Below are 13,484 nucleotides of genomic sequence, written 5' to 3' on the forward strand. Positions count from 1 at the left end.
AAGCTGGGCAAGTCAACCTCTTCCTTAGCTATGTGACCCAGGCAAGTTAGTAAATGTTTCTAAAACTCCATTTTCTCACTCTTAGAATTGAGATAGTAATACCTGCCACATAGAATTATCTTGAAAAATAAGGTAAGAAGACATGTTTCAGATACTTGGCACAGCAATAGCACATAGTAAGCACCAGTGAATGCTTAGTAGTAGTAGTATAATTCCTAAGAGTCCATGGAACTCTAGGTTCAAAACCCAGTTTCTTCTGGGACCATTAGATGGCATCAGACTCAAGCAGGTGCTCCTCTAGCTGACAGCTCTAAAACACAAGGAAGATCTTTGTTTTCCTTATTCCCTAGTCCTTTCCCCACAAAATTCTGACAATTACACATTCCCTGCTCGTTTCACAATTGCCATGTGGATTCCAAGTGGCTATCCCTGGGTGGAGGCATAAAGGACTTGAAACTCAATGCTGTTTCCACATAGGGCCGGGCAGACAGGCTATGGAGTTGTTTTGGCATCCAAGGAAATCTATCAGTTTCCCAAGCTTTCCCCTCTCCATTCATACTTTCCTTTAGAAAGAATAAGGCATGCCTGGGTGGGAAAGATACTGCAGGTAAGCGACAAGAAGGGGAAATTACAGGGTAAGGAGATCGATCAAATGGTGACGGGGGGTAGGAGTGAACAAAAAGAACTCTGGAGCAAACCAGGATTAGTGACATCTGTGGTTCCCAGACAAACCACACTTACAGGAATTTGTCTGTCTAGCCTGAATATTTTGACTTTCAGGGAGCATTTTTCTGTGTCCCTGACATAAAGCCTACCTGGGAGTTTCCCCTGAGATAAGAAACTTTCAGGACATCTTAAGGTCTACTGCATCTTCCTGTGCTGCCCATCAAGATAAGTTTTCCACCCAGCTTTATCATGATTAGCTGCGTGATTTCATGTCAGTTTCTCTATAAAATTAGATTTGACTGTTGCATTATTTTTAAGATGCCTTCCAGGCTTAAAGTATTATGATGCATGGGTGTAACTGTACTGAGGAAATCAAAGAATTTCTCAGATTCATCTTCTTCTGTGAGGGCTTCAGCTTCCATGTAGTTGGGAGATACAGGAATTATTATTCCTGTTTTATGAATAAAGGACATTTGTGGGAGAGAAAGGAATCAGGCCAGAGTTCTTTCTCTCCAAATGCCTATTTTACCCTCTGTGAAATTTGAGAGATGGATGGGTGTGGAGCTGCCAGTCAGCCCCAGGATGAAAGAAAGGCAAATCTGCACAAGAAACTGCCCACTCTCACCCCATCCTCACTGCACCCTGCTCCCAACAGCTGCCAGGCAAGAAAACATCCAAAACAGCAGTTCTGGGGAATTCACTGCCAGCACTGGAAAGTACCTGCTGTTTCCGGGAATATGAAGGTTTCTCTTTCCTAGAATAGCACTTTCCAAGGTAAGTCCCTCCCAACAACCAGTGATGTGTACAATGTTGCATTTTCAGTGGTGGGAGTGGGCAGGGAGGATTAAGATTAGCACGATGGAGGAGATATTTATTCATTTATTCAATGGACTTTTTATTTATTCTCCACTATGAATTAGGCCCTCCGCCAGGTAGCAGATATAAAGCTTAATAAGATATATGGCTTTCCGCCCAGGTGCTCATGGTCTAGCGGAAGGTCAAAAAAGGTGGGAAAGGGAAGATAGAACTTTAAAAGGGCTGTGAAAGAGGTAACCGCACAGTGATAGAAGCACATGGAGAGTTCCCCAGACTGACGACATAAGTAAGGCCTCCTGGAAGACCTGAACCCTGAGTTAAGTCTTGAACTTGAAAATCAGGGGCGAGTAGAGCAGAAAATGGGCAAGAAAACACCATATGCAAAGGCACAAAGGTGTTGGGGAAGGCAGAAGTTTGTTGTGGAGCTGGATACAACAGGAAAGGGTGAGACAGATGGGCTGGAACAGTGTGTGCTCTGAAAAGGATCTCTGCAGCAGGGCTTGAGAGCACCTGAAGGAATTTCCAGAAATGCCATCATCGTATGTGACACAGAATTTAGAAAAATGACTTTGTGAAGAATGGCCGGAAGAGGGAAGCTAATGGTAGAGAAACCTCTCTGGTGATGGGATCATCTTAAGTCTATGAGTGAAGACTATAACAACGGGACTGGAGAGAAGAGAATAGATTCAGAATTATTTAGAGCTAAAAGCAGCAGAGCTTTTCTTGATGGGATTATGGATTAGGGTTTATGGACCCAAGATGCAATATAATTGATTGGGTCAGGGTGTGGACTCTAGGGTCAGGCCTGTGTTCAAACTCCAACTCCACCACTACAACCACCTTGGGAAAGTCATTGAGCCTCTTTGAGCTTCAGTTTCCTCATCTGTAAAATGGGGATAATAACCAACCTCATAGGGTTGGGGATAATGATTAAAAACGATAATACATGAAAAACACTTAGCATAGCTCCTACTCACATTAAAACTCTATAAATGGTAGCTGTTACCAATGTCGTTATTAATACTGTTAATCAGGGAACTGTTCTCTGTCCCTCCAGACCCTAGCTTCTTCAAAATAGCAGACACTGGTAGGAACAAGGAAGGATATAGGAAGTCAATCTCATGAATATTTATGTCATTTTTGGTTAATTTCTATCTCAAACAACAGATAAACGACTGATGGGACAGGCAGCAAAATAGCAACTATGGTTATCTCCAGGAAGTGAAACAATGGGTACTTTTACTTTTCTTCTTTGTACTTTTTTATATTGTCTAAATTTTCTATATGAATGTATACAGTTCATGTAAGAAGGAAAATATTTTAAAATATATGTATTATGCCACAAAATACTCCTCATCACCAGGCAAAGCTCTAGTCACCAGGGAATTAAGTTTCCTGGACACAGACAGCCTCCACCCCACCACACCCCACCCCACCCCACCTCTCCACCCCACCAAAAGCACACAGTGTCCAAATCTCCATCATGCCTGCAACTCAGAAACAGCTATCTGGCCGCACAGCTCTAGGGAAACTCAAAGCAGGAACAGCTCTGGGTCCTGGAGACGCCCCTGAGAAGAGGGCCCAGTATCCCTGGGGCCTCAGTCCATCAGCCGCTGCTGCGCCAGGCGGGAATAGAGGTCCTGTCCCTCCTGGAGCTGGGCAAGCTTCTGCAGCTTGCCCTCCTGGAGCACCAGGATCTGGTGGGCGCGCTGAACTGTCTGCAGCCTGTGAGCAATCACCAGCACTGTGCGATCCCCACGGGAATTCCAGTCCTGCAGCTGAAGGGGTGATCACAGTGCCTCAGAAAGACAGGAATGAGATGGACACCACATCCACCTGGGCACCATCTCTTATGATTTAGGGTAAAGAAGGTGTGAAATAAAAGAAGGTAGGAAAGGGCAGTAGATAAAGGCCTGGACTGCCCTTCTCTCCCAGCTGTACTGCCACAGCTGGAGGAATGGAAGCCCAGGAGGGAACTGGGGCTGCCCTCACACCACCGGATTCCATTCCCCAACCCCAAGAAGGCACAGACTGTTTCCACTAGTAGGTCCTTCGTCCTCCCTCTGACCAATTCTGCACAGGCTGATCCTCCCAGCATGCCCCTCCCAGGCCCCACTGTCCCCTGCCCTCTCACGGTACTCACGGCCTGCTCGCACTGCACATCTAGGGCACTAGTAGCCTCATCCAGGATGAGGACCCGCGGGTCTCGTACAAGGGCCCGGGCAATGGCCAGACGTTGTTTCTGTCCCGCAGCCAGCTGGCTTCCCTTCTCCCCTACATCTGAGGAAATCAGAGAAATTCCCTTCCTCAGATACAAGTGACACAGACAACACACAAGGAGGGACAAGTGCACAGCAGGTACTTCCAGTAGGACCTCGGGAGGTGGGAGGGCCCAGTGCGGGGAGGGCCCAGTGGGCGGAGGGCCATGGGGTGGGGACCTGACGGGGCTGCCCATGGAGGGAGCACCACTGCTGCATTGCTCTCTGCAAACAAAGATTCTTGAGCAAGAGGGAGGCTGAAGAATTCAGTGTGTGGGGAAGGAGACGTAGGAATGGAGGAAAGGGCAGAGGAACAGCAAACATCAAGTTACAGGGACACAACCTTCACCACTAAGAGTAAGTCTGATTTTCTCTTTTTTACTGAAGGAGCAGGCTTACAATTTGTAGAAGATACCTGTGTATATTCCATGCTCCATTTCCTGGATGAAGTCATCTGCGTGGGCAGCCTGGGCAGCCGCCATCACCTTATCATCTTCGCAGCTCTGCAGCCCATAAGCAATGTTGTTCCTCACAGAACCGGAGAACAGCACAGGCTCCTGCCCAACTGAAACCACCTGTGCAGCGGGGACAGGGGCAGAGGACTATGTGTAAACCCCCAAGGCAGGGGCCCTTTTGTCCTCCCCACCTACCTCCCTCAGAATGAACACCTGGTGCGCCTTCCCATGGATCTCCCATCCTCTCTCTGTACATGCTCCCCTCTCCTGTCCCGTCTTCTCCCTCCTCACCCACCTGGCTGTGCAGGTAGCAGTGTTCATACTGTGAGATGGGCTTTTCATCCAGCAGCACCTGTCCGCCTGTGGGCTGGTACAGATTCTGCAGCAGGGCAGCCACTGTGCTCTTCCCAGACCCATTGGGTCCCACCAGCGCCGTCACCTCACCACGACGTAGGGTAAATGTCAGCCCCTAGAAAACCAGAAAAAGAGTTAAGGGCCTGCCCCTTCTCCCTCAAAATCCCTCCATTTCTCTTCCTAGCAGAGGCAAGACCAGGTTCTCAGAGGCAAATGAACTATAGGCTGTGATGCCCAATTATGCATTAGCAGCAGAGAGCAAGGGTCCAGGTTTCCTCCCTCTTTCAGGCACCTTGAGCACAGGCCTGTCAGGGCGATTGGGATATGCAAAGGAGACGTCTTGGAATTTCACAACCCCCTGCAGAGTGGTGGGGGCAAGTGTGCCAGGTGAAGGCAGATTTGGCTGTCGGTCCATGTAGGAGAAAACCTTCTCCGCAGCTCCCACGTTGCTGAGCATATCCCCATATATGTATACCAGGGTCTGCAAAACAGGAATGGGAGAGCCGGCTAATTAAACACACTTCTACCAGAAACCACCCTCCCGACTCCTCACACACTCCACTCAACTGCACTGCTCCTCCTCCGTATTCAAAAGAGATTCTCCACCTTTAGATGTACAATTTGGATGGAATTTAAAAGTGGCACCAATACCCCAGTGTTCCAATTTGCAATGTAAAGGATATACAGTGTCCATTCTCCTACCATACAGCATTGCCTCTAGCCCCAGATCTTTTCAGTTACTCCTTCCTATTACTTGTGCCCAGTTCTGTCTTGCTTGATTAGACGGGGAGCTCCTTAAATGCAGGCACTGTGCCCAACTCACCTTTGTAGCCATCAGAGTGCCTAGCGCAGTTCTCTACACAAAAAAGATGTTTATCAAGTGTCTAGGAAAATGTTTAAATAAAGCCCTGGATGAAGTAGCTGTTTTTGAGAACTGGTAAATGTAGGAAGAGACCTAAATGCTCACTCTGCCTTTCCTCATCAAACTGTACCACCAGGTAATGAAATGGTAGATGAGGGGAAGTCTCCCTTCATAGACTACTTCAGCTAATACATGAAGAATGATAGAGTATCTCCCTTTTGCAGCCCTAATTCTGTCATGGATGTAGGTACTGCTCATCAGTGGCTGATGTTGCCACAAATAGAGAACCAGACATTGTGTGCCTCTTGGAGGAAGAATGCATCACCACCTAAAAAGTACTGTTGCTGGAAAAAGACAAAAAAAAAAACCCCCTCAATCTCACAAGCTTCTAGGTTTATCTATCAATAGACAGGAAGTACGGAGGCAGAAGAGCATATAATACCACAGGGATTCAGTCAACAAAATCCAGACCCTAAGAAACTCCACAGGACAAACAACCTATTTCTTCAACAAATAAACTGTGCAAGGGAAACTTTTAGACAGATACATGCATTGATGGGTGGATGGATGGATAGATGGATGGATAAATAGATAGATAGACAGACAGACTTAAAAGATGTATCAACCAGTCACAATATGTGGACCATTTCTGGATCCTGATTTAAGCAAAGTATAATAAACACACTCATACACATATTCTACATGGATACCACAAGTGGAAATTTGACAATTGACTATTTGATAAATTTTAAGAATTACTGTTAATTTTTTGGTGTGATAGTGGCTTTGTTGTTATACACTTTTAAAGATGTTTGTATTTTTAAGAAACATACTGAAATATTTACAGATGAAACTATACAATATCTTGGATTTGCTTCAGAATAATATGGGTGGGGGGAAGTGGTTGGGGATACAGATCCAACAAGATTGGGCATGAGTTGATCATTGTTAAAGCACAGGATGTATACATGTGAGTTTGTAATATTATTTTGTCTCATTTTTGGCATATGTTTAAAATTCTCCATAGCAAAATTACTTGTGGGTTTTGATTTTGTATTGTATTGTTAAAAGGAACAAATAAAGCCCAAGGCCCAGAAGTCCACAAAGAAAAAGAGAGGGAAAAAAGGAGAGCAGGCTTGGCTTCTCGCTCACCTGGACATAGCTCCCCACGCTTTCCTGGTAGATCATAAAGGAAAGCAGGCTGCCCTGGGTGAGCTCCCCATCCTGCATCTGCTGCAGCCCACAGCTCAGCATCAGCATCTGCACCCCCAAGTGCAGCACCTGGGAGAGGAGAAGAAAGAGATGAGGCTGGGAATCTTCCCATTCTTTCCCCCTCTCTGCCTCTATGAGATTGAGCTGCAAAGGCCTCTAGAACCAGCTGTAGTTTCCTCTTCCCTTGCCCTCCCCCTTTCCTGGGCTCCTTTCACAACCACTCTGGCATCTTACCCTCCTTACGAGCACGTACAAGGCGCATTCCAGGTCTCTCCGCCAATACAGCTGCCGACATTGTTCAAGGGCCTCTTTATAGCGACAGACTTCATGCTCCTCGGCCCCAAAACTGCGAACGGTCTGCAGCCCTCCAACGGCTTCCCGCACCACCTGCCCCGCCCTGGCCACTGCATCCTGGATCTCCCGAAGCACTGCCTGGAAAAGAGGGCCAGCAAACACCAGGGCTGATGTGCAAGGACAGCAGGCCCCCACATCTTACTCCAGCCCGTGAGATGCTCCCTAGTCTACCTAAAAATACCAAACTGTTTCTTTCCCTCTTCCTTACTCTTCTTTCCAGAAGGAATAAGAGTGAAGGAGCAAGGGAACAAAATATTATTGAGCTCTCAGTGTTAGGTAGTATAGGAGATACATGCAATTTTTTTAACCTTCATTTGAGGTAATTTTCCCATCCCCAGTGTCTGAATCAGGAAGGAAGGGTAGTTTTCCCAAGGAGCCACAGATAGTTAAGAAAGGTGGAGATGTAATTCCAAATGGATCAGAGGCCTAAACATAAGAGCTAACACTATAAAACTCCTAGGAAAATGTAGAAGAAAAGCCTCATGCCACTAGATTTGGCAGTGATTTCTTGGATATAACACCAAACGCACAGGCAACGAAAAATAGATAAATCAGACTTCATCAGAATTTAAAACGTTTGTGCATCAAAGAACTCTAGCAACAGAGTGAAAAAGCAACCATGAAATACAAGAAAATATTTGTGAATCATATATCTGACAGGAAATTAATAGGCAAAACATATAGTGAACTCCCACAACTCAAAAAAAAATCAGAAAATGAGCAAAGAACTTGCAGACATTCTTTCAAGAAAGAAACATAAGTGGCCAAAATCACACGAAAAGATGCTCAATATTTACTAATCATTAGGGAAATGCAAATCAAAACCACAATGAGATAATCCTAATCACCTAATCACCATTAGAATCGCTATTAAAAAAAAAAGACAACAGAAAGTGGTGTTGATGAGGATGTGGAAAAATTGGAAACCTTATGCACTGCTGGTGGGAATTTAAAATGGTGCTGCCGCTATGGAAAACTGTATGGTGGTTTGATACGGTCTGGCTGTGTCCCTACCCATATCTGATCTTGAATTCCCATGTGTTGTGGGAGGGACTGGGTAGGAGGTAATTGAATCATGAGGGCAAGTCTTTCCCATGCTGTTCTTGTGATATTGAATAAGTCTCACGAGATATAATGGTTTTAAAAAGGGGAATTCCCCTGCACAAGCTGTCTTTTCTCTTGTCTGCTGCCATGTGAAATGTGTCTTTCACCTTCCGCCATGATTGTGAGGTCTTCCCAGCCACATGGAACTGTAAGTCCAATAAATCTCTTTCTTTTGTAAATTGCCCAATCTTGGGTATGTCTTTATCAGCAGCGTAAAAATGGACTAATACATGGTTCCTCAAAAAATTGTTAAATACAATTGCCATATGATCCAGCAGCTCCACTTCTAAGTATATACCCAAAAGAACCAAAAGCAGGGTCTCAAACAGGTGTACACTCATGTCCACAGCAGCATAATTCACAACAGCCAAAAGGTGGAAACAACGCAAATGTCCATTGACAGATGAATGGATAATCAAAATGTGATATACGCACACAACAGAATATTATGCAGCCTTAAAAGGGAGGAAATTCTAACACATGCTACAATATGGATGAGGCCTGAAGACATTACGCTAAGTAAAAGAAGCCCGTCACAAAAAGACAAATACTGTATGGTTCCACTTATGTACCGCACCTGGAGTCATCACAATTCATGGAGACAGAAGGTACAATGGAGGTTGCCAGGGGCCAGGGGTTGGGGGTAGTAGGCAGTTACTATTTAGTGGGTACAGAGTTTCATTTTAGGAAGATGAAAAAAGTTCTGGAGATGGATGGTGATGATGGTTGCCCAATAACAATGTGGGTTTCCTAAATGTCACTGAACTGTACACTTCAAATGGTTGAAATGGTAAATTTTATGTTATGTATGTTTTACCACAATATAAGAGAAAAAGAGAAGGTGGAGCTGACATTCAGACTTAGGACTTCCTGATGACGCCTCCTTTCCCTATGCTGCATCCAGACTTCTTCTGCTGATTTTAAAGGGAAAATCTCCCTGCCTAAAAGCCTCTAAGAAATCATTTTTAATCTTCGCAGTGGGGGCGGGGGATGTACAGACTCCTTTGAGAAGCTAATGAAAAGTTATCATCGCCTATCATCTCCCCTTCCTATTCCCTCCCCCACACCTTCACATACACTTTACATTTTTGTTTACAGTTCTGGAGAATCATGAACATTCTGAAGTCAAATATCCATTGTTGGATGGCTGGACAAACAAAATATAGTATATACTACAATATACCTTCTCCCCTAACGGCTGAGAAGAGAACATCTCTCTCTAGGGGATCCTCTAGCCACAAATGTGGAAGCCTCCTCACCTGTCAGTTTTATTCTCCCTTTGGGGTTCCCTTACATGCACGCTCACCTGATGGCGGGTGTTGTACACCTTCTCCGCTGCTATTGTGAAGGGCATGTGCAGCAGAGAAAGGAGGGTGAGTCGAGGCGATATGCTGAGCATGAAGCCATACAGCCCCACCACTTTCACCAGGCTTCGCAAGAGCACATTGGCATTTAAAGGAAGCCAGTTACTCATCAGGGTGGTATCCGAGCTCAGCCGTGAGTTCAGCTCCCCTAAGAAGGACAGAGCAGGTGAGGAAAGAGGAAACCATGTGTACTGCAGGGCCCCCAGAAACTCCCTCCTGACCGTTCCCTCTGACACAGCCCCCTCCTCTGAACATCCTCCTTCACTTGCAGAGGGACAGTGGAGGCTGCTTCTCCACCCTGTCCCAAACAAGAGAAAAGCATCCCCAGGCCCTGGCGTACGGGTGAAGGCAGGAGGAGAGGCTGTGGGTGGAAGGTCACTGAGGGGCAAGGGATGTCCATGGGAATCTCAGACCTGGACTCCAGGCCCCACCTGTCTTAGTCTCCTGGAAGAAACCGAGGTCCTGGCGCAGCAGGGAGGAGAAAAGCTGCTCCCGGATCCGCAAGTTGATTCTAGACATGGTGTAGGTGAAGCAGCCTCCTCGGCAGCCTGCAGACAGTGAGCTGCGGGGTAGGAGAATAAGAGGGGAGGGAGATGCAGAGAAGGAGCAAGCCAGCGGGTGAAACAGAGGAGCAAGCCAGGAGTGCAGAGAAGCGCAAAGTCGGGGGAAAGCATGCCAGGAGGGGCAAAAGAGAAAGAAATGAGAGACAGACACACAGAGAGAGAAGAGGTAAGGAATACACAGAGGAAGAAGAGGAGACATGGTGAGCTAGATGTGAGAACAAAATCATAACATGTACAAATTTACAAGTATTTATGGAGTGCACTCTGTACTAGACACAATAGAAGACTACGATAGAAGGGAAAAGATATTGTGAAAACAAGTATCCCAGTGCTTGCTTCTGTCCCGGCGTCCCTCAGGCTTGTCCCTCTGTGCGTCTCCTCCGCCTTGGTCTCCTTCCTGCCCCACACCCAGAGCCCTTCTCTGTCATCGTAGATACTTCATCATGGGAACTGCAGTAATAAATTCCCTGCCCCCACAATTCTCTGGAGCCCCAGAGTCATGTGATTCCCATCTTTCATCCTTCGAGTTGGAAAATCCCTCTTAGACCAATGACATGCTACAGTAACACTTAGAGGAAAAAATATAAAGCATAAAAGCATGTATTTTACAAAATATATGTTTCTAATACAAATTTAGTTACCATATTGAAGAGGCGTTTGGAATAGTCAGACATGATATAATGAGGGTTTGTACTTTAATGACAGGGATGTGTTCTGAGAAATGTGTCGTTAGATGGTTTCATCGTTGTATGAACATCACAGAGTGTACTTACACAAACCTAGATGTCATAGCCTACTGCACACCTAAGCCATGTAGTTTAGCCTATTGCTCCTAGGCTACAAATCTGTACAACATATGACTGCACCTAACACTGTGGGCGACTGTAACACAGAAGTAAGTATTTGTGTATCTAAACATAGAAAAGGTACAGTAAAAATACGGTATTATAATCTTGTGGGTCCACCATCTTATATGTGGCCCATCATTGACCTAAACATCATTATGCAGTGCACGACTGTAGTTTCAGCAGAAAGCAGCCAGGATGGAATGAAGGCACAATGAATTGGTTTTCGAGGGTACTCTAAATTAAGTATGACCATAAAAATAGAGACAATCAGGCCGGCTGGGATTTGGGTAAGGTGAGTGCACACCTCCTTAAACTTTGCACCCCAGGTGCCTCGCTCACCTCATCCCAGTCCCAGCCTTATCAAACAGTTTGTTTGTTTGAGTATGTCTAGAAAGAGAAAGGAAAGCAAGTGAAGGGAAAAGAGTAATGATTCTGGAAAGAAAGGTGATAAGCCTCAGAGTAAGATCTTCAGGGATTGGCAAGATGAGCTGGGAAAGAAGAGTGAGAGGGAGAAGCATACCCATCCTGAGAGAGTGACCCTGGAGAGATACTTTGGAGACAGACTTAGGGGTAGGAGGTAGGAGGCAGAAAGAAATGGAATTTCATGGACCTAGGAATGTTGAGAGACAACTGAGAGACATTCCATCTGAGACCTAAATTCCTTTTGTACTACCTTCACTCATAACTTGTTCCTATAATAAGATCAGATAAACTTTGAAGATATTGGATGAATATGAACGAAGGAAGAAATGAATGGATAGATGAAACAGAATGGTGACTACATTCACCATATTTTAGTTTAAGTATTTTTGTGTTTTGCGCCTGAAAGGGCCTAGAAATGGAGTTAGGGAAGTGAAGACCCCTATAAAGATTTGGGGCTAGCAAATGGACCCAGCTGCCCATCACCTACCTGCCAAAGGAGAAGAGGCACATGAAGAAGATGGCACTGGCAAAGGCATGGGGGTCAAAATCACCTCCCAGGATGTCAATCACACGACCAGAATAGCGAGGGATTAATGTCTCACCTGAAAGAGGCATGAAAAATAACACAAGAATGTGCTGGTGCCCAGGCCCTTTTACCACCTCCAACTCACAACGTCCTCTCCTGACTCACCCAAAACAGCAAGGACAAGGAAGAAGAAGGCGGCAACGAGGAGAGGCAGGTCCGGCCTGGAGAGCTTCAGCAGCCTCCACATCAAGACTTTGTTGTTCACCTGGTCCTGCTCCTTCTCCTGGGCTCCAGGAGGGCTCAGAACAGCCCACAGTGACCAGCTGAGCCCCGCAGCCCCGTACCCCACCAGCAGCCAGCTCCAAGGGGCTGAAGCGACTCTGGCTGGGGGAGCACGTGAGGCCCCCGCGACCAGGGCTCTCAGGGAGACAGTCAGGGGGGTGGCCAGACAGAGCGGGAGCAGCAGTGTCCCCACAAATCCCAGCAGCCCTCTTAGCTTTAGCAGCCCCCACAGCCCTCCCAGCCGCAGGGTCCCCTCCAGCCATAGTCCTGGCAGCCCTTGAGGAAGCAAAGTCCCCAGAGGGCCCTGAAGCAGCCACAGTAAAGCCGCGTCCACCAGCAGCAGGGAGGTCCAGGGTCTCAGGTCAGGGAGCCGCATGGCTCTGTCAACGGATACGAGATGAGAAATCATGGGGGTGGAGTCCCAATCCTTGTCCCTGCCCTCCTACCCGCCCGGCTCCGCCTAACCCGTCCATCGGCTTCTCATTTTATCCTATTCAACCCTGAGAGCTCTCCTGAGTAACCGGTGCTCATCCGTACACCCCTCCTACGACAGACAGCTTTCGGCCTTCTGGAGAGCTGGAAGCATGACCATCAGGAGCCTCGTGCTTAAAAAAAAAAAAAATCCCCGGACCCCCACCCCCACCCCCGCCTGCCGCGGCGAGCTAAGTGGTCCGGGCTCCGCTCCCTCCTATCGCCGGGTGCAGAGGGACTGGGAAGCAGGAGCGTGGAGCGGGTAGTCACTTGGGCTGCGTTCCTGTTGGTGCTCCAGGTTCCCCTCCGCACCAACTCACCAGCCGCGGCGGGGAGACTGCAGCTCCGGGGGCTTCTGCTTCAGCGCTGAGGTCCGCTCCGTCTCTCCCAACCTCGCTACCGGCTCTGGTCCGCCAGCTACGCTCGGCCAGGGCGGGCGTCAGGGCTCGGGCAGCTTTCGCTTTCGCTTCCCCAGCCAAGGCCTTCATTCTGGGCTGGGCCGCCGGGAGGGGGCGCGCGAGACCCGCAGACAGCGGAACTGGAGCCCGAACTCTGGTTCGCACGGCACAGGCCTGCAATGAGTCTCACTCGCCTTTAGTGGCGGTTACTCTGGGATATAAAACTGCAAAAATGTTTCTTTATCATTAAGTAAAATACAGTTGTCTCAAGGGCAACTTTATCTGTTGTCCTTGCTTTGTAATTGGAGAATGCTTTGTATTTGGAGAATCACTGAATTTTCTCAAAGTTACTACTTCAAGCTCTGAGCCTACTATTAAGAAGTGCCCTCTTTCTGGTCCGGCGCGGTGGCTCACGCCTGTAATCACAGCACTTTGGCCGGCCGAGGCGGGCGGATCGCCTGAGGTCAGGAGTTCGAGACCAGCCTGGCCAACATGGTGAACCCCTGTCTCTACTAAAAATACAAAAAT

General features: G+C 47.2%; 1 protein-coding gene across 2 annotated transcripts; it reads right to left on the reverse strand.

The window, feature by feature from the left end:
* Window positions 1–2,719: 2,719 nt before the first annotated feature.
* Window positions 2,720–13,137, reverse strand: TAP2 (transporter 2, ATP binding cassette subfamily B member). 2 transcript variants are annotated; one of them, XM_019028651.4, is made up of 12 exons: window positions 12,879–13,137; window positions 11,971–12,467; window positions 11,767–11,881; window positions 9,877–10,007; window positions 9,388–9,593; window positions 6,858–7,055; window positions 6,564–6,692; window positions 4,842–5,030; window positions 4,491–4,664; window positions 4,156–4,315; window positions 3,626–3,762; window positions 2,720–3,260 (listed from the first exon to the last, which is right to left on the reverse strand). In XM_019028651.4, exons 2-12 carry the CDS (start codon window positions 12,461–12,463, stop codon window positions 3,081–3,083), a joined length of 2,112 nt encoding a protein of 703 aa, XP_018884196.3. In that variant the 5' UTR covers window positions 12,464–12,467; window positions 12,879–13,137; the 3' UTR covers window positions 2,720–3,080.
* Window positions 13,138–13,484: the final 347 nt, after the last annotated feature.

Source organism: Gorilla gorilla, chromosome 5, assembly GCF_029281585.2.
Source record: "Gorilla gorilla gorilla isolate KB3781 chromosome 5, NHGRI_mGorGor1-v2.1_pri, whole genome shotgun sequence".
NCBI lineage: Eukaryota > Metazoa > Chordata > Mammalia > Primates > Hominidae > Gorilla > Gorilla gorilla.